The sequence below is a fragment of the Salmo trutta genome, chromosome 7 (genome assembly GCF_901001165.1).
Source record: "Salmo trutta chromosome 7, fSalTru1.1, whole genome shotgun sequence".
Classification (NCBI taxonomy): Eukaryota; Metazoa; Chordata; class Actinopteri; order Salmoniformes; family Salmonidae; genus Salmo; species Salmo trutta.
In genome coordinates, this window is record NC_042963.1 from 25361326 (window position 1) to 25382437 (window position 21112).

The 21112-nt window shown below is 41.0% G+C and overlaps 1 protein-coding gene across 11 annotated transcripts in view; it reads right to left on the reverse strand.

Annotated features, from left to right (window-relative positions):
• Positions 1–8084, reverse strand: part of LOC115197173 (membrane-associated guanylate kinase, WW and PDZ domain-containing protein 2) — a 268454-nt gene extending 260370 nt beyond the window's left edge. For all 11 annotated transcript variants that reach the window (XM_029758463.1, XM_029758461.1, XM_029758462.1 and 8 more), the window contains exon 1: positions 7488–8084. In XM_029758463.1, coding sequence (XP_029614323.1) covers positions 7488–7788 — 301 coding nt within the window. In that variant the 5' untranslated portion in view covers positions 7789–8084. The remainder of the gene's footprint in view (positions 1–7487) is intronic.
• Positions 8085–21112: the final 13028 nt, after the last annotated feature.

Sequence of the window (21112 nt, forward strand, 5' to 3'; positions counted from 1 at the left end):
TGACGCTCTGGTTGATGATTTGTTTACCTCTGGATAAGATTAAAACAGCCTAACCAGCTCTGCTGGCAACAATTTCATTACGGTTTTTTTCAGACATTTACTGACAACAACCATATTCAACAGGTGTTGTACACATGTCACGTAACGTTAGCTAACGAGCCAGCCAGCCAATGTTAGCTAGTTAAACAATAAACAGTGCCAACAATGCCACAGTGCTGGGAGTTAACCAGCCATGTTCAATGTTAGCTAGCTAACATTTGACTCTAACTAGAACAGCACACGGCTCTGGGAAATTAATAATTACATCAGCCAGGGAGCCAGGCAGCTAACGTTAGCTAGCTAGCTAACAGTACACTTTAACATAAGACATATAGCTTGCTAGCTAGGTAAACAAAGTGTAAGTTCACACACACCACATAATGTTAGCTAACAAGCCAGCCAGCTAACGTTAGCTAGTTAAACAACAATGAACAGTGCCAACAATGCCCCAGTGCTGGGAGTTAACCAACCATGTTCAATGTTAGCTAGCTAACTAGAACAGCAAACGGCTCTGGGAAACAAATAATAACATGAGCTAGTGAGCCAGCCAGCTAACTTTTGCTAGCCAGCTAACAGTACACATTAGCTTGAAATTAAACCACTTTCTGTCAAAATTAGAAAACGTGTAATATCTGAAAATGTAGCTAGCTAATGCTAGACTATCTTACATGTATACATCATTGTGCATGGACGTGTCTCCCTGTCAGGAATGCCATGCCACGGTTGCCCTTAGTTTGAAGATGTAATCCGGAGACCGGTGTTTCCTCGTTCTCTTTAACTATCATACTCTAATTCCACTGATTTCAAAACTTGATCCTCCAGAAAGTGGAGAGCCACACTTATGCAGCTCCACTACAGTATTCACTGGATTACCAACACAGAATGACAAGCTTCTATGCCAGACCAATCCAAACTCCTCTCTCGGCATGTCAAGCCCACTCATCTCAGCCATTCATGGCTAGCGGGAAGGTTACTTACTTTTTATGTGGCTTAATAACCAACAAGGCTCGCAATTGTATTCATATTTACAGATGGCATACAAGTTTGTTATTAAGGCACATGAAAGTTTGCATGTTCAAGAAGGCATTTCTGCCCCAAAATATTTTTTACGTTCAAACGGCTCTCCGGTGAAGTCGTGACTTGCGACATATGCCTAGTTTCCTGAATCGGGTCACATATACACATTATGAAAACTCTTCAAGTTACAATGTTTTTGTTATAACGTCTTCATCTAACTTAATGACATCACAAAATCGACATTTATTTCCATATTCCATCTATCATTGTTACCACCATTTTGGCTGATAGAATATAATGTCCCAAAGTCCATTTATTTGATGTTCTGTAGTTTTGGCCTGTAAACTCTTCCTTGGGCACACAGACATTCCAGTCTCTCACACTAGAGACCAGAAAGGAGTTGGGCTGCTGTCTTATAATTTATGATGGGTTTGAGGTCATAACCCTCCCCCATCAATCCCTCTATCCCCCTTCTGCGGGAAGGAGAGATACCTCTGTAGAACTGTGATCCACTGTAACCTGATCCTCACAGGCCAGTCATGACAACATACAGTAGGCCAACTCATATTCTGTGCTTTTGAAATACATTTTCTCCATATCATAATGCTTCTTTAAACTTGCCGAAAATAAATAATGGATTTATTGTGATTGTCTATATTACATTTATTTATTAGACTTCTTGAAATGTAGATGTTCTAAAGGCGCGCATCCGTGGCTTGTATGCGTGGAGGCCTGGAGATGCTAAACATGTAAAGCATCTCACATCCCTGAAGGGTTCTACTTCCTCCTCTATGCCACAACAAATTAATTCAGCCACTGGCCACATTACGGAAAAAATTGTCATAATTGATGCATGGAATCACCATTTTATTTTGTTAAAATAACTTCTAAGCCTATTTACAATTATATTGGGCTGGATGCTGATAGGTACAACTTGCTGAATGATCCAAGAAATGATAGTCAAAACTTTTATTTGGGCTAAGATTCTTGAATCATTGGTAAATGTAAAATGTTTCTCTTTCTTATCTGAGAAATGTATTTTGAATGTAAACCATCAGGGTTTACAAATGGGCACAGCACTTACTGTAACCACTTAGCTGTTAATGAGCTTATTGATAGCTTTAGACACTAAAATGAAATGTGGCTGACCGCCTCATCGGTCTTATGTAGCAACATTTTAAATGGTGTATTTTACATTAGATGAAAGTAGAGACTCAGAGCTAGAAAATGGTATATCATACACTACAGTTGAGGAACAATGGGAAAGTAATTCTGCTTTGAAAGTTGATACACTTGTAACCTCACTTTTGAGAAAATGGCCTCTTCTTTGTCTACACCCATTCAGCATCGTTCACACCCTCTTAAGCTTTAAGGATTCACATGTGAGGCCATGAACTAAACAACCAAAGATATCAAGACTAAACACTGGTTTATACTATGGGTGTGCTCGTAAATTTAATCTGGAGTGCCAGAGTGTGCTCTATGCATTCGTAAACTCAGAATGTTGTCAGATTGTCCATTCGTAAATTCAGAGCCTTTCGCTCTCGAAGCGTTCAGAGCGCACACTGGACGCTCTGGCCGAGGAGTAGCATTCTGACCTAACAATAGCAGTCAAGCACCAAAGTTAACTGGCTAATGTTGGCTAGCTTGCTAGCTACTTCCAGACACAAATAAGAGAACAGCTCACTGTCCATTTTACACAACCTAGCAGAGCTGGTTAGGCTATGTTATTTTATCCAGAGCATTGGTGACTGCAACTGTGCTACTGGCAACAATTTAGAGTGCTCTGAAATCAGAGCAGATAGCCAGAGTGAATTTACCAGCTACGTCTATCGACAGTTGTAGCAGTGACATCATAAACATTCTATTGAAATAGTTACTTGCACAGTGAAGTCTTTTGTTCAGACCTGTAGCTAGCTAGGTAAACAATGAACCATAATCCCAACTCATAACGTTACTACCCTGCATGAATCTTCAGGTGGCTAACCAACAAGGTTCAAGGTTAGCTAGCTGTCTCTGAGATATGAATAATATTACTACACAGATCATACACGTAACATTAGCAAGCTAGCTAACAGTACACTTTAACTTGAAATGAAAATGACCTTCTGCCAAAATTTGAAATCTGTAATATCTGAAAATGTACCCTTCTCTCTCCCTGTCACGGATGCCATGGTTGCCCTTAGTTTGAAGATGTAATCCAGAGACAGGTGTTTTATACAACAGCCTTCTGTGTGTTCTCTTTTTGACTCCGTCTGCATATTTGCAATCAAACGCCAGAATTTTCTCCATCTCCTTAGCTGTCATACTCGAATTCCACTTATTTCAAAACGCGGTCCACCAGAAAGTGGAGAGCAACACTTATGCAGTTCTACTACGTGATATCTTTCAAAAAAGCCACGTTAGAAAGGATTATCTACACATACTGACCAGCTCATGTTATTTATAAACAGCAGCCTCCCTGATGGCAGACCAATTTGAACTCATCTCTCGGCATGTCCAGCCCACTCATTATCTTAATCAATCTAGGCTAGCAGGAAGGTTGCTGATTTTGTCCGTGGCTAAACCAACTGGGCTCCTAATTTAACAATTGTATTCATGTTTACAGACAGCATACAAGTTTGTAATTAAGGCACATGAAAGTTCACATGTTCAGAAGGCATTTCTGGCAAAAAAACGCATAATTTTTTTTATGAATAAAAAAAAGTTTACATTTAAATGGCGCTGCTGTGAAGAAGTGACAAACACCTAGTTTCCTGATAGGAGTGATAATTCAGTTTTTAGCTCAATTTCTAAAAACCAGTTTTTGCTTTGTCTTTATAGGGTAATGTGTGTAGATTGATGAAGGAATAAAACAATTTAATCTATTTTTGAATGTCGCTGTAACCTAACAAAATATGGAAAAAGTCAAGGGGTCTGGATGCTTTTCGAAGGCACTGTATATGCTATTGCCCCGACTGTTGATCTGGCTGTGTTAACCTGTTGGGGCTAGGGGGCAGTATTTGCATGGCCGGATAAAAAACGTACCCGATTTAATCTGGTTACTACTCCTGCCCAGTAACTAGAATATGCATATATTTTTGAGGAGTTTGTAATTCGCGCCATGCTCTATCATTGGATATTGGCGAGGCGTTCCGCTAGCGGAACATCTAGATGTAAGAGGTTAAACAATACATGCATGTCTGTTCAATCAAGTTCATATTTATATCAAAAACCAGCTTTTTACATTAGCAGGTGACTAGCATGTGACTAGCATTCCCACCGAACACTTCCGGTGAATTTACTAAATTACTCACGATAAACGTTCACAAAAAACATAACAATTATTTTAAGAATTATAGATACAGAACTCCTATATTCACTCGCTATGTCCGATTTTAAAATAGCTTTTCGGTGAAAGCACATTTTGCAATATTCTAAGTAGATAGCCCGGCATCACAGGGCTAGTTATTTAGACACCCAGCAAGTTTAGCATTCACCAAAGTCAGATTTACTATAAGAAAAATGTTATTACCTTTGCTGTTCTTCGTCAGAATGCACTCCCAGGACTTCTACTTCAATAACAAATGTTGGTTTGGTCCCAAATAATCCATTGTTATATCCAAATAGCAGCGTTTTCTTCGTGCGTTCAAGACACTATCCGAAAGGGTAAATAAGGGTGACGAGCACGACGCATTTCGTGACAAAAAAATTCTAAATATTCCATTACCGTACTTCGAAGCATGTCAACCGCTGTTTAAATCGGGTACGCTTTTTATCCAGCCGTGCAAATACTGCCCCCTAGCTCCAACAGGTTTTAAGGAGCCTTTTGGACCTAGACTTTGCACTCCGGCACTGCTTGCCGTGCGGTAGCAGAGAGAACAGTCTATAACTAGGGAGGCTGGAGTCTTTGACCATTTTTAGGGCCTTCCGCTGACACCGCCTGGTATAGAGCTCCCAGATGGCAAGAAGCTTGGCCACAGTGATGTACTGGGCAATACGCACTTCCCTCTGTAGCGCCTTGCAGTCGAATGCCGAGCAGCTGCCATACCATATGCAATCTGTCAAGAGGCTCTTGATGGTGCAGCTGTATAACTTTTTTAAGTCTCCTGAGGGGGACTAGGCATTGCCGTGCCCTCTTCGCGACTGTCTTGGTGTGTTTGGACCATGAAAGTTTGGTGATGTGGACACCAAGGAACTTGAAACTCTTGACCCACTCCCCTACAGCCCTGTCGATATGAATGGGGGCATGCCCGGCCCTCATTCCAAAGGAGCTGTCCACGATCAGCTCCTTTGTCTTGATAGCGACGAGGGAGAGGTTGTTGTCCTGGCACCACTCTGCCAGGTCTCTGACCTCCTCCCTATATGCTATCTCATTGTTGTCAGTGATCAGGCCAACCACCATTGTGTCGTCGGCAAACTTAATGATGGTGTTGGAGTCATGCTTGGCCACACAGTCGTGGGTGAACAGGGAGTACAGGAGTGGACTAAACACGCACCCCTGAAGGGCCCCCGTGTTGAGGATCAGTGTGGCAGATGTGTTGTTGCCTACCCTTACCACCTGGCGGCGGCATGTCGGGAAGTCCAGGATCCATTTGCAGAGGAAAGTGTTTAGTCCCAGGGTCCTTAGCTTAGTGGTGAGCTTAGAGGGCACTATGGTGTTGAACGCTTAACTGTAGATAATGAACAGCATTCTCACATAGGTGTTCCTTTTTTCTAGGTGGGACAGGGCAGTGTATAGTGCAATATAGAATGTGTCATCTGTGAATCTGTTGGGACAGAGAGCAACTCACTGTGTCCTTTAAAGTAAACTTTATAGGTTATCCAGTAACACAGGACAATGTTCATTGTCTCTGTCTGGCTCAATGTCTGCTGTGATAGGGTGTGAAAGAAACAAGTGACAGACACGAAAGTGATGTCAGCACAGACAGGTGTAGCATCAGTGTTGATCTACAGGTGAGTGAGATTAATTATCTAAAAAAATAAACAGTAGTCCCACAAAACGGTGGACCCTGTCAAGGTGTATATTTTACTGATGTTGAAGATGGAAACAAATAATGTCTGCCTCCATCAAATTCAACCAGCCAAGTTTAGTGCAGTCTCTGTCAGCCATCTTCAGAGTCCAGCTACTGTCTGCCTCCTAGAGATAACCTGTCTATGTCAGCCACCCCCAGAGTCCAGCCACTGCCTGCCTTCTCCCAAGTTTAGTCCAGTGCAGGCTCTGTCAGCCATCTTCAGAGTCCAACTGTCTGCCTCCTAGAAAATTCCAGCCAATCAAAGTCCGGACCAGTAAACCACATTCAGAGCCCAGGCACTGTCTGCCTCCTAGAAAGGTCAAGTCCAGCCTCTGTAAGACACCTTCAGAGTCCAGCCACTGTCTGCCTTCTAAAAAGATCAAGTCCAGGCTCTGTCAGCCACCTTCAGATTACATCAACCCTCAAGCTTCGGTAATAATATGTTAAATATTACTCCTGGACTTATATACAGCTTCAATGGAGACTCTCCTCTGGCGCACACACAATAATGTTATAATTTCATATTAAGGCAATGTACAGTGTTTTACGATGTGCAAATTGTTAAAGTACAAAAAGCATGTATTTACAATGGTCTCACTCTCTCGTTAGTTAAACTCAGACCACCCTGAACCCTAAGTGAAATATCTTGAAGCCACTTTAACTATTTTCTTAAATGACATCTGTTTGTTAGACTGAATATCAAAACTCTAAATAAACTGGAAGGTATATTTTCGCTCAGCCCCTCAAGTGTATGTTTTCCACATGTAATCTATGTAAACTACAGAACTTGATACTCAATGTATGATAATTTTAGTAAATGATATCCTATATAAATATTCATGTCCATCATTATACTCAGTCTTCATCTTTTCTGCCATCTTAATATTTGCCTTGAAATACTTTCATTGACGGTGACTTATCCTTCCACTTATAGTGTTTTTATACCATAAAGTCATGTCAAACTGTAGAATTGCAGGAACTATTTTATGTCCATATTTTTGTGCATCATTATAATAAAATGGAGTCTTCATCTGTGTCTTCTTAATATGAATAAATATGCATCTGTATCATTATAATACAACACAGTCTTCATATATTGTCTTCTTAATATTTGCCTATAAATACCTTCATTAATGATGGTGACAACATATCCTTCCACTAATACTGTGTTTTCAAATATCCCTCCATATGCCACTCAAAATACCCCTCCCCAATATCTACACCACGATTTCGCCCTTGCAGTTTTGAGTGACATAGTTCACAATAGGCCCACCCATTGATGACATAGAGATAGGTAATTTCTGATGAGCAGACAGACATAAAATAGGCTACAACCAGACAGACAGGTCCTTATATTTCGAAGGTGGCGGCGGCGCACTCACACTCATTCAATGTTTACGCTTTTACGCCTTTAGCCCACTGTCTGGCATACCTCACCTTGTTTGACACACTTGAAGCGGACTGGGTCTTTGCAGTGTTTGATGACGGCCAGAACATCCCGGGGGGTGAGCCCAGCCACCGCCGCGTTGTTGACTTCCAGCAGCAACTCACTCTGAGCCAGCTTGCCACTCTGGACAGCCGCTTTGCCTTGTTTCACCTCACCGAAGTAGGGGAACTGCCCAATCTCCGTGCCCCCCTTCAGCTCGAAGCCAAATTCCCCTTCTTTGCTCATGATGACAACCGCTTCGTGGACTTTGTTGGTCCAGTGATTTTTCTTCTTCAGGCTATTGGACATCATTGAGCTAGTATTATCAAGCCGGGGTGCCTATCCGATAGTCTATCGTCTCATCCCCGCCTGTGTGTGTCATGCAGGTCTCGGCTCCCACCAGCTCAGAGCGCCGACGGTAGCTCCATCACCGACACATGCCAGGCATAGTATCCATCTAGCATGCAGCGTATTAGGGTAGAGGTCTGCAGTATAGTTGGGTGGAGAACTACGCTGTCACACACACACAGGCAAGACACAGGAGATAGGCTACTAGTGGGTGACCCGGATGTGAAGTCTGGAGGAGGGGAGATTAATGTTTCCAATTCAGGTTCGTAGAGGAGGGATGGAAAGTAAAAATAAAAGGAGGCGCAAATATATGTTCTTTAGTGTGCACCGCCAGATCGCTCAGAGCGCATAGACCAGCTGAGACTGATCACATACAGATTTAAAGCGACAAGCATCACTTATTAATGGCATCAAATTGTTAATTTTGTTTGCCCCCAACCGCAAGCTTTTTCCATGTATTATTATGCTATTGCAGTAGGCTAAGAGTAAAACAAGCATCGGATGTCAGTTGTCTGACTTGCCTCCAATAGGCAGAATACACACTCAGACACACAGGCACAGAGACTTAATGGTCTGTGTTTAGTCAAGTAGAAGGGAGTGTATCTCTGATGTTGACATACACTGCTACAACTACTACTGCCGCTATACTACTACTACTACTAGTGCTGCTAAAACAACAACAACAGAAACAACAGCTGCTGCTATACTATTACTACTACTACTACTACTACTACTACTACTACTACTACTACTTATACTAGCCTAGTACAACTACTACAACAATAGTAATAAACCCACTGGGCACAGATGTCAATTCAACGTCTTTTCCACATTGGTTCAACGTCATTTAAATTACATGGAAACAGTATGTGCCCAGTGGGAAGCCTCTCTTATAATACTTATAGTAAATGTACTTGTAATAGGATATTTTAGGATTTCTGTAATAGTACTGTTACTGTAATAGTATTTTTAAGGAAGTGTTTCTGTCTGGTATGGGCGTAGACAAACACACATTACTCAACAATGAATTCAATATGAATAAAGTCAGTGCCGCTACACATTATGGCATCTTTCCAGTTCAGTTTTCTCAATGGTCACAATGTAAACTAAATTGTTCATGATGTAGCCCACTATCGCTTATAAATCAATCATCAAAACACTGTCATTATGTCAAAATCAGATCTCAGTAGTCTTAAAGTTTGGGTCGCGACCCAAAGTGTGTGGCAGACATGTTAATGGTGGGTCGGGATATGTCAGAGGGTCTCAACCCTCAGTCAGGAACTCAGTCAGGGTCTCAACTTACTGTTCAGAGTTAGAATAGAAGAATACACGGGGTGCAAATTTGAAATGTGGTTGTGTATCAGCAGTTTTCCTCTTGTTATGTGAGTTACTGACAGGTACTCAACTAACCATATCAGCGAACAAGTTAGTCTAGCCAGCTATATAAACTTGTTGCAATCACGCTGGGCACGTGCCCAGGGGCCCTGTTTTCAGGGGGCCCCCATTGATTTGTTAGTCACTCTCACTCTTATAGAAGTATCATATTAACATAGCATAAATCATGGCAAAATGTGTAGAATTGTAGTAAAGTTTTTCTCTCCAACACCATGGATTGATGTGTAATGCAGCTGTTTTTATCTCAATATCAAATCATTTCCAGGTAACGATTAAGTACCTTACTGTGATTGTTCTCCAAAAAATTGCTAGCACTGTCCCCACTGTCTAAGGTGGGAACGGAAAACTGAAAATTAGCTGTTATTGACAGAGAGGTTTGGAACTATCTTTCTTATTGGTCTATTAACAGATGTAATGCCTGGTGATGTCACCAGGCAGGCCAAATTCCATCCCACCAAAAGAGGCTGAAATTTCATGTGATCATTTCAAACAGCTCTTACACTAAAAGGGCATTATCCTCATTTTCACAAGTTCACAGTATTATTCCAGCATTATACTTCATAGTGTGGAAATAGTTGACCGACCGGCTCCTATGTAGATTTTTTTTTACATTGGATAAGAGACTCAGAGCTAGAAAATGGTATACCAGACATTGCAGTTGAGGAACAATTGGAAACTAATTCTGCTTTGAAAGTTGATAAACTTGTAACCCCACTTTTGCGAGAAATGAATGTTTTTGCTCTTCTTTGTCTACACCCATTCAGCATCATTCACACCCTCTTAAGCCTTAGCCCCACCTATCTCTTTAAGGATTAACGTGAGGCCATATGCTAAATAGAGTGAGTAGGGTAGTGTAGTAAACAACCAAAGATTTCAAGACTAAATGTGGTGAAAGTAGTAGCAAAAATGCACTTTATCTAGTCCTTGATCGACACCACCATTCAAATGTTTGGGATCACTTAGAAATGTCCTTGTTTTTGAAAGAAAAGCGAATTTTGTCCATTAAAATAACATCAAATTGATCAGTGTATACATTGTTACTATTGTAGCTGGAAACAGCAGATTTTTTTATGTAAAATCTACATAGGCATACAGAGGCCCATTATCAGCAACCATCACTCCTGTGTTCTAATGCCACGTTGTGTTAGCTAATCCAAGTTTATCATTTTAAAAGGCTAATTGATCATTAGAAAACCCTTTTGCAATTATGTTAGCACAGCTGAAAACTGGTGTTCTGATTAAAGAAGCAATAAAACTGGCCTTCTTTAGACTAGTTGAGTATCTGGAGCATCAGCATTTGTGAGTTCGATTACAGGCTCAAAATGTCCATAAACAAAGACCTTTCTTCTGAAACTCGTCAGTCTATTCTTGTTCTGAGAAATTAAGGCTATTCCATGTGAGAAATTGCCAAGAAACTGAAGATCTCGTACAACGCTGTGCACAACACACTTAATAATTTAGGTTGTTTTTATTTACTTTGTTGCTTGCTTATTGTTTAAATAAATTATACTTAAGCCACAACATATTTTTGCTCTCAGTCTATTTAGACCTTGTTTTCCATGAGCACCCTTTTGATACCATATATTTTATAGAAGCAAAGCAGCAATCTTTCTCCTCACTTCTCTACATTATTATAACCTACCTTGGGTAGAACTGTATGTTGGTGTTGGAGGCAGGAAATCGCTCCAAATAGAATTTCCTCCACCTGTCTCCTCACTTGCGTTACCTCCTTACTGAGATCTTCGCCTTGCTCTAGTGCGAGGTCAATGGCAGAGGGGTCAACAGCTAAACAAACATCATGATCCAGGTGTTGGAGGTCCATGGGCACATCTTCATCCCCTTGAGCCAGTTCATAATTTGGTCGTTCTCTCCTTTACCATACCCCGGGTCTTGGCACTGGGACTGAGTAGACGTCCAGTGGGAGTTGAAGGATCGATCAAGTCATTACTTTGGAAGACCCTGGTATGGTAGATCATGTTGAATCTCTCACGTCAAATATTTCTGATCCATTTTTATGTGTGTCTTCCAGTGCAAGGAAAGTGTGAAAGCTTAACACAGAGTTGAACTTGGATTAAGCCTCACACAGTGGGACAACAATGCTCAGCTGTACCTTCACCTTGTAAAAATATTAAAACCTTGCTTTTACTCATTTTTTTTAGGTAATGTTATATTGGAACAAAAATATAACGAAGGTTCTAATCAAATTATTCCATTGTTTGACTACTTGACAATAGATACACACTTGCTATCATATTGAAGATGATGAGAATGCGCAATACTGGAAGTCAAGGGCTGGATGGGATTTTAGAGGAAATACGAAGGATTTTGGGCATGCAAAAAGCCTATTATTTGACTGGGCTGCATTAAGAAAGTGTCATTAAATGATTTGGATTATCTGAACTTTGTTCCATCAGTCACATCAGAACACAAAGGTACACACACTAGCAGAATAAATTAAGTATATTCAAACTGTCATTGACAAAAACAAAAAAACTACACTGAACAAAAATATAAATGCAAATGTAAAATAATCCATCCACCTGACAGGTGTGGCATATCAAGAAGATGTTTAAACAGCTTGATCATTAGACAAGTGCACCTTGTGCGGGTGATAATAAAAGGCCACTCTAAAATGTGCAGTTTTGTTCACAACACAATGCCACAGATATCTCAAATTTTGAGGAAGCTTGAAATTGGCATTCTGGTTTAAACTGTACTGGGCAGATGGCAGACAGCGTGTATGGTGTCGTGTGAGCAAGTGGTTTGATGATGTTAGCGTTGTGAACAGAGTGTCCAATGGTGGCGGTGGTGTGATGGTATGGACAGGCATAAGCTATGGACAACGAACACAATTGCAATTTCTCTATGGTAATTTGAATGGACAGAGATACCGTGACAAGATCCTGAGGCCCATTGCCGTGCCATTCATCTGCCGCCATCACCTGATGTTTTAGCATTATAATGCATAGCCCTATGTTGCAAGGATCTGTACACAATTCCTGGAAGATTAAAATAGCCTGCGCACTTACCAGACATATCAACCATTGAGCATGTCAAGGATGCTATGGATTGACATGTACGACAGCATGTTCCAGTTCCCGACAATATCCAGCAACTTTTTACAGCCATTGAAGAGGAGTGGAACAACATTCCACAGGCCACAATCAACAGCCTGATCAACTCTATGCGAAGGAGATGTGTCGTACCAAATGAGGCGAATGGTGGTCACACCAAATACTGACTTGTTTTCTGATCCACGCCCAATTTTTTTAAGGTATTTGTGACCAAGAAATGCATATCTGTATTCCCAGTCATGTGAAATCCATAGATTAGGGCCTAATGAATTTATTTAAATTGACTGATTTCCTTATATGAAATGTATATTTCTGTGCATGTGAGACATATTCTGCCATTTCAACAGCCTGACCCTCCCACTCAAATTCTTAAAGCAGAATTATAGACAGTCGGCAGAAAAAAGCCTAGTGGTTGGAGCGTGTAAGGTGTTCTACATTGGACGGACAAAGAGACGCCTTCAAGACCGCTTAGCGGAACACAAGTACGCCATGGCAAGGCACTACAAGTCCTTACACCATGGCAACCCTGCCTACCTACAAGCTATGGGTATTGATCATATTCCAGCCTCAATTAGAAAAGGGGACCGTCTTAAACAGTTTAACCAAAGGGAAAGTTTTTGGATTTACAAACTACAGGCCACTAAATACCCTGGTTTAAATGAAGATATGGATTTCTCACCCTTCCTGTAGGGTTGTGATAGGTCCAATTGCTGTCATCGAGTGGACATTTTGCTCAATTGCCCTCAGCTATGTTTAGACTGTTGTTGTTCATGTTTTGCTGTGTTCCAGTGTACTATCGAATATATTGCTTTCTTATTCTTGACACTTCTCCCAGTCATATTTAAGGTTAGAACTACCTTTCTAAGTGTCCTGATACTTCTAGCTTGGAGTTGTATTTTTATGATAACATAGCTACAGTATTTCACTTTTTAATGTGTATAGTATTGCTTACTAGGTATGTCTAATCAATTTTGTAACCACTCCCTCTTCTAATTAGGGCTAATTGGAAAAGCTGTTCAAAAGAGGACATTGTATTATTATTTTTTGTACTCCCTGATGAAGGCCATGCAGCCGAAATGCATCAGATTTTTTAACACTTTGTTTCTATTGAATATGCCATATTAATGAAGGCATTTTAATTAATTATATGAAGAGTGCCTTGGTCCGCCTTTCTTTTTGATGACCAATTTACCCCTTTTATCAAAGAGCACCTTCTGTCTACCAAAATGTAATATTATGTATCTTAGTAGCGCTTCCCTTCCTTGTCTTTCAACTAATCTGCATTGCTTTTCGATGGAATGGAAATGAGCTCAACCTTGCTAGTTTTTTTATTTATTACTAGGCAAGTCAGTCAAGAACAAATTTTGATTTACAATAACGGCCTACCCAGGGCAAACCCTAACCCAGATGACAGTGGGCCAGTTGTGTGCCGCCCTATGGGACTCCCAATCATGGCCGGTTGTGATACAGCCTGGAATCGAACCAGGGTCTGTAGTGACACCTCTAGCACTGAGATGCAGTGTCTTAGACCGCTGTGGTGGTGGTGGTGGTGGTGGTGGTGGTGGTAGTAGTAGTAGTAGTAGATGACTCAGCAAAAAAAGAAACATCCTTTTTCAGGACCCTGTCTTTCAAAGATAATTCGTAAAAATCCAAATTCCTTCACAGATATTCATTATAAAGGGTTTAAACACTGTTTATCATGCTTGTTCAATGAACCATAAACAATTCATGAACATGCACCGTGGAACGGTCATTAAGACACTAACAGCTTACAGACGGTAGGCAATTAAGGTCACAGTTATGAAAACTTAGGACACTAAAGAGGCCTTTCTACTGACTGAAAAACATCAAAAGAAAGATGCCCAGGGTCCCTGCTCATCTACGTGAACATGCCTTTGGCATGCTGCAAGGTGGCATGAGGACCGCAGATGTGGCCAGGGCAATAAATTGCAATGTCCGTACTTTGAGATGCCTAAGATAGCGCTACAGGGAGACAGGACGGACAGCTGACCTCGCAGAGGCAGACCACATGTAACAACACCTGCACAGGATCAGTACACCTGAACATTAGACCTGTGGGACAGGTACAGGATGGCAACAACAACTGCCCGAGTTACACCAGGAACGCACAATCCCTCCATCACTGCTCACACTGTCCGCAATAGGCTGAGAGGCTGGACTGAGGGCTTGTAGGCCTGTTGTAAGGCAGGTTCTCACCAGACATCACCGGCAACAACGTCGCCTATCGGCACAAACCCACCATCGCTGGACCAGACAGGACTGGCAAAAAGTGATCTTCACTTGCGATTCGTGGTTTTGTCTCACCAGGGGTGATGGTCGGATTTGCGTTTATCGTCAAAGGAATGAGCGTTACACTGAGGCCTGTACTCTGGAGAGGGATTGATTTTGGAGGTGGAGGGTCCGTCATGGTCTGGGGTGGTGTGTCATAGCATCATCGGATTGAGCTTGTTGTCATTGCAGGCAATCTCAATGCAATGAGTTACAGGGAAGACATTCTCCTCCCTCATGTGGTACCCTTCCTGCAGGCTCATCCTGACATGACCCTCCAGCATGACAATGCCACCAGCCATACTGCTCGTTCTGTGCATGATTTCCTGCAAGACAGGAATGTCAGTGTTCTGCCATGGCCAGTGAAGAGCCCGGATCTCAATCCAATTGAGCACGTCTGGGACCTGTTGGATCGGAGGGTGAGGGCTAGGGCCAATCCCACAAAAAAATGTCTGGGAACTTGCAGGTGCCTTGGTGGAAGAGTGGGGTAAAATCTCACAGCAGGAACTGGCAAATGTGGTGCAGACCATAAGGAGGAGATGCACTGCAGTACTTAATGCAGCTGGTGGCCACACCAGATACTGACTGTTACTTTTGATTTTGACCCCCCTTTGTTCAGGGACACATTATTCCATTTCTGTTAGTCACATGTCTGTGGAACTTGTTCAGTGTATGTCTCAGTTGTTGAATCTTGTTATGTTCATACAAATATTTACACATGTCGAGTTTGCTGAAAATAAATGCAGTTGACAGTGAGAGGACGTTTCTTTTTTTGCTGAGTTTAGTAGTAGTAGTACTAGTAGTAGTAGTAGTAGTAGTAGAGATTGATTGATTGAACAGACTGTACAAAACATACAATTAATTCACAATTGGTGTGTTTATTGTAATTTTTAATGCATACCCTCTTTATTCACCATGCATTTCAATAAGTAAAGGACAAGTATCAGTTTCCCATTCAGTAATATATTAAAAAGTGTTAATGGAGCAAGCCTAGGAGACACCACAATATCCAACAAGGGTGAGATAGGACAATTGGCGTCAATAACAATAATGTGAATTTAATGTCTTGTCAACTAGCACAATTTATTCCAAACACTGGTCAATAGATTATTCAAAATCCAGGTAATCAAATACCCCCTCAGGCAGAAAATGTTCAATTAATAACTGTCTTGGGACTCGTTATTTTTCTGGCTGCTACTTATTAAGTCCTGGATAAAACCCACTGCAATACACTTATATTAGAATAACTACACAGAACTACCGCGGACCATTGTGCAATGAGAGGTCTATCTGGCTTTCTCATAGTAAAATGTGCCCTAATGAACAAGCAACATGCCTCCGCTCACTAGGCTGTGGTTTACGGAGCGCTCTTTGCAATTTGCGCTCGGTAGCCTTTCACTGTTCTGGTTGAGAGTTCTCATAACACAGCACTCTCACATGTTGCTAATCTGTTTGAACATGTGCTTCGAGTTCTATTTGTTCTATGTGATTCAGGCTAAATAACCTTTCCAATGATAGCCAGTGAGAATGTGTGGTAAGTATTACTAGAATAAAAACAGTTGATCACGCAGCTAGTGATTGCTATTCCTTTTTAATGGTGTCCTGACTGAGGCAGATCCAACACAGGGATGTAATAAATGGAGGGTAAACACACTTGAACACAGTTTACACACCATTATTTTATATAGTTTGTAAGGAAAATGGCTATAGACTCAAGGCTTGAGTTACTCATGATTCTTTTTTGACTGCAACTTTAACACAATGTACATGGCTGCATTACACCCTCCGCTCATTCCCATTTTCATCATGCACGGTGCACTTCAGAGGGAATAATGCAATTTTTATTGACACCATCCACACGACAGAGAATAGTCCTAAAACTGGAACAATCTTACTTGGCCTAAGTGACTCATCGTGTCAGTCAACAGGAAGCCTGTGAATCTGTGCTGCACTGTTATGTGCCATCAATAATGTGTGGATATGTTACTGGTGGGAAAGTCTTGTGACCTTTCATAGGCTACTTCATGATCTTACTATAGGAGTAAAATAATCCACCCACTTACTGCCACAACAGAGTGGTATCTTTGTCACCTACAATTTAATTGTTTCAGACATTACACCAGAGCCATGTGTGAAATATTATTTTGGTCTGAAGACTGTTGGGTTAGTGCCAAAATGTGACATAGCAAGCACAACCCCCAAATAAAACACCCACTCTTCAAGCAAAACACTGTTCTCTCTCTGTGTGTTTGTGTATCAACAAATTAAATCCAATTTTATTAGTCACATGCGCCAAATACAACAGGTAGACCTTACAGTGAAATGCTTACTTACGAGCAACTAGCCAACAATGCAGTTAAAAAAATACAGAAAAGAATAAGAAATAAAAGTAACAAGTAATTAAAGAACAGCAGTAAAATGACAGTAGTGAGACAATATACAAGGGGGTACCGGTACAGTGTCAATGTGCAGGGGCACTGGTTAGTTGAGGTAATATGTACATTTATGTAGAGTTATTAAAGTGACTATACAAAGATGATAACAACAGAGAGTAGCAGCGGTGTAAAAGAGGGGGAGGGGTGGGCAATGCAAATAGTCTGGGTATCCATTTGATTAGGTGTTCAGGAGTCTTATGGCTTGGTGATAGAAGCTGTAAAGAAGCCACTTGGAACTAGACTTGGCGCTCCGGTACCGCTTGCCATTCGGGAGAAGAGAGAACAGTCCATGACTAGGGCGGCTGGAGTCTTTAACAATTTTTAGGGCCTTCCTCTGACACCGCCTGATATAGAGGCCCTGGATGGCAGGAAGCTTGGCCCCAGTGATGTACTGGGCCGTTAGCACTACCCTCTGTAGTACCTTGCGGTTGGAGGCAGAGCAGTTGCCATACCAGGCAGTGATGCAACCAGTCAGGATGCTCTCGATGGTGCAGCTGTAGAACCTTTTGAGGATCTGAGGACATTTCAGTCTCCTGAGGGGGAATAGGCATTGTCGTGCCCTCTTCACATCTCTCTTGGCGTAAGGCTGCGTTGAGACAATGACTTATCAATGACCCAAGCCCAGCTTATTTCATCCCTACCATTGTGTCTCTGAGTTGTCATAATGCTTCAGCAAATGTACATTATCCCAGGGGCGTTGGAAGACAATGTAAGTAACCTAATTTCTGTCCTTCTTACTGCCCTGAAAGCCTCTGCTGATCCTACAGCTGTTGTATTGAGTAATCATATTCTTATGAACCAGAGTTATACTGTTAACACTGAGGTGGTGTGCTCAAGCAGGAAGTCCACTGTGTGCAGCTCATCCTGCACTAACATAAATAACCCGAGCATGTCTACCTGTGCTAAGCTTCCCAGTAAAGCAAGAAAGGCATTCAAGCATCCCAAAAAAGTGTTCAAAATAGCCCACGTTAACATATGTAGCTTACGAAAATAGGTTCATGAAATCCGTAATTTGATAGTAACAGATGACATTCATATTCTGACAATCTCTGAAACTCACCTATAAGATCTACAGAACTGCCAAAGGTGGTGGTGTGGCTGTTTATATTCAGAACCACATTTCTGTAAAAGCTTAGAGAGGATCGCATGTTAAATACTGTTGAAGTAATATGGCTACAGGTTCATCTCCCCCCATTCTGGTGGCATTCTGCTATACACCACCAAGTGCTAACATTCAGTATCTGGATAACGTGTGTGAAATGCTTAATAATGTATGTGATATCAATAGAGAAGTATATTATGTGGGTGATTTAAATATTGACTGGCTTTCATCAGGCTGCCCACTCAAGAGAAAGCTTCAAACTGTAACTAGTGCCTGCAACCTGGTTCAGGTTATCAACCTACCAGGGTAGTTAACTTCTTGAGGGCCGTGGGCAGTATTCAGAAATTCGGATGACTGACGTGTCCAAAGTAAACTGCATGTTCTTCAGGCCCAGAACCTAGGATATGCATATAATTGGTAGTATTGGATAGAAAACACTCTGAAGTTTCTAAAACTGTTAAAATAATGTATGTGTGTATATAATAGAACTGATATGGCAGGCCAAAACCCAAGGAGAATCCATCCGGAATGTTTTTGTTTTTGAGGTGTCTGCCCATTCAAATGCCTGAAAATCAAAGGAATACCTCCCAGATTGCAGTTCCTAGGGCTTCCACTAGATGTCAAGAGTCCTTAGAAAGAGTTTCAGGCTTGTTTTTTGAAAAATTAGCTAGAATTTGTAGTTTTTCTAGGTGGCTCTCATTTTGACTGTAGTATTGTGGGGAGCGTATGGATGAGGGTGAACATTTCGTTATTTATCTCCTGTAATGAACATACTATTCTCTGTCTTAAATGTTATCGTTTATTTACATATTAGGTACCTGAGGATTGATTAGAAACGTTTGACTTGTTTGGATGAAGTTTATTTGTAGCTTTTGGGATTCCTTTGTATGCATTTTGAATGAGGGAAACAGGTGGATTACTGAATCAAGCGCACCAACCAAATTGACCATTTGATGTGTTGCTGGGACCCTTGGGATTGCAAACAGAGGAAGATCTTCAAAGGTAAGTGATTTATTTTAGAGCTATTTCTGACTTTTTTGACGCCTGTGCTGGTTTGGAAAAGGTTTTTAATGCTTTTGTGTGTGGGGCGCTGTCCTCAGATAATCGCATGGTATGCTTTCACCGTAAAGCCTTTTGAAATCTAACAAAGCAGCTGGATTAACAAGAAGTTAAACTGTTAGGGTATAGGGGGCAGTATTTTCACGGCTGGATAAAAAAATGTACCCGATTTAATCTGGTTACTAATCCTACCCAGTAACTACAATATGCATATACTTATTATATATGGATAGAAAACACCCTAAAGTTTCAAAAACTGTTTGAATGGTGTCTGTGAGTATAACAGAACTCATTTGGCAGGCAAAACCCTGAGACAGATTCTGACAGGAAGTGGATACCTGATGTGTTGAATTGACTTTAAGCCTATACCATTGAAAAACAAAGGGAAGGAGGAATATTTTGGCACTTCCTATTGCTTCCACAAGATGTCCCCAGCCTTTACAAAGTGTTTTGAGTCTTCTACAGTGAGATCTGACTGAAGAAGAGCGTTGGAACGGCGATGGCCCATTAGACACCTGGCGCGCGAGTTGATGGTGGGTACTCTCATTCCGAAACGTTTTAAAAGAGAACCCAATGGTCCGCCTTGAATTTTATTCATGTTCTGGTTAAAAAAGGCCCTAATGATTTATGCGATACAACGTTTGACATGTTTGAACGAACGAAAATATATTTTTTCCGTTCTTGAAGTGAAGTGAAGTCCGGCTGGCTTAGATCATGTGCTACAACACGGAGGTTTTTGGACATAAATGATGAGCTTTTTTGAACAAAACTACATTCGTTATGGACCTGGGATTCTTTGGAAGTGACATCTGATGAAGAGAATCAAAGGTAATGGATTATTTACATAGTATTTTCGATTTTAGATCTCTCCAACATGGCGGTTAGTCTGTATCGCAATGCATATTTTTCTGGCGCAGTGCTCAGATTATTGCAAAGTGTGATTTCCCAGTAAGGTTAATTTTAAATCTGGCAAGTCCATTGCGTTCAAGAGATGTAAATCTATAATTCTTTGAATGACAATATAATATTTTACCAATGTTTTCTAATATTAATTAATTATTTTGTTGTGATGACTTGACTGCCGGTATTGGAGGGAAACGATTTCCTGAACATCCACGCCATAGTAAAACACTGTTTTTAGATATAAATATGAACTTGATAGAACTAAAAATGCATGCATTGTCTAACATAATGTCCTAGGAGTGTCATCTGATGGAGATTGTAAAAGGTTAGTGCATAATTTTAGCTAATTTTATGGTTTTGGTGACGCCTGTCTTTGAATTGACAATACAATACACACAGCTATTGTCAATGTACTCTCCTAACATAACCTAACTTTATGCTTTCGCCGTAAAACCTTTTTGAAATCGGAAAACGTGGTTAGATTAAGGAGATGTTTATCTTTCAAAGGGTGCCAGATAGTTGTATGTTTGAAAAACTTGAATTTTGACATTTATTTGGTTTCAAATTTGCCGCTCTTGAAATGCACCTGCTGTTGATAGGGTGCACCACGGGTGGCACGCTAACGTCCCACATAGCCCCAAGAAGTTATTAAGCTTTTAAATGATGTAGGACACTTGAATTTTTGTGAATGTTTAAAATTATCATTTCGTATTTGGCTCGCTCCGATTTCACTGGATGTTGTCGAATTTGAACTCGGTAACGAGATTTCCGCACTGAGGTTAAACAGCACAGGAATTAAATCTACATATTTTGATCACATCTTTACTAATGATGCAGAAATGTGTTTGAAAGCAGTATCAAAATCCATGTAGTGATCACAATATAGTAGCCAAATCTAGGAAAACCGAAGATCCAAAACTGGGCCTAATATAGTTACAATAGGTTTTGTAGCTATTCCTATGTTGTTGATGTAAAGAATATTTGTTGGTCCATGGTGTGTAATGAGGAGCAACCAGACGCTGCACTTGACA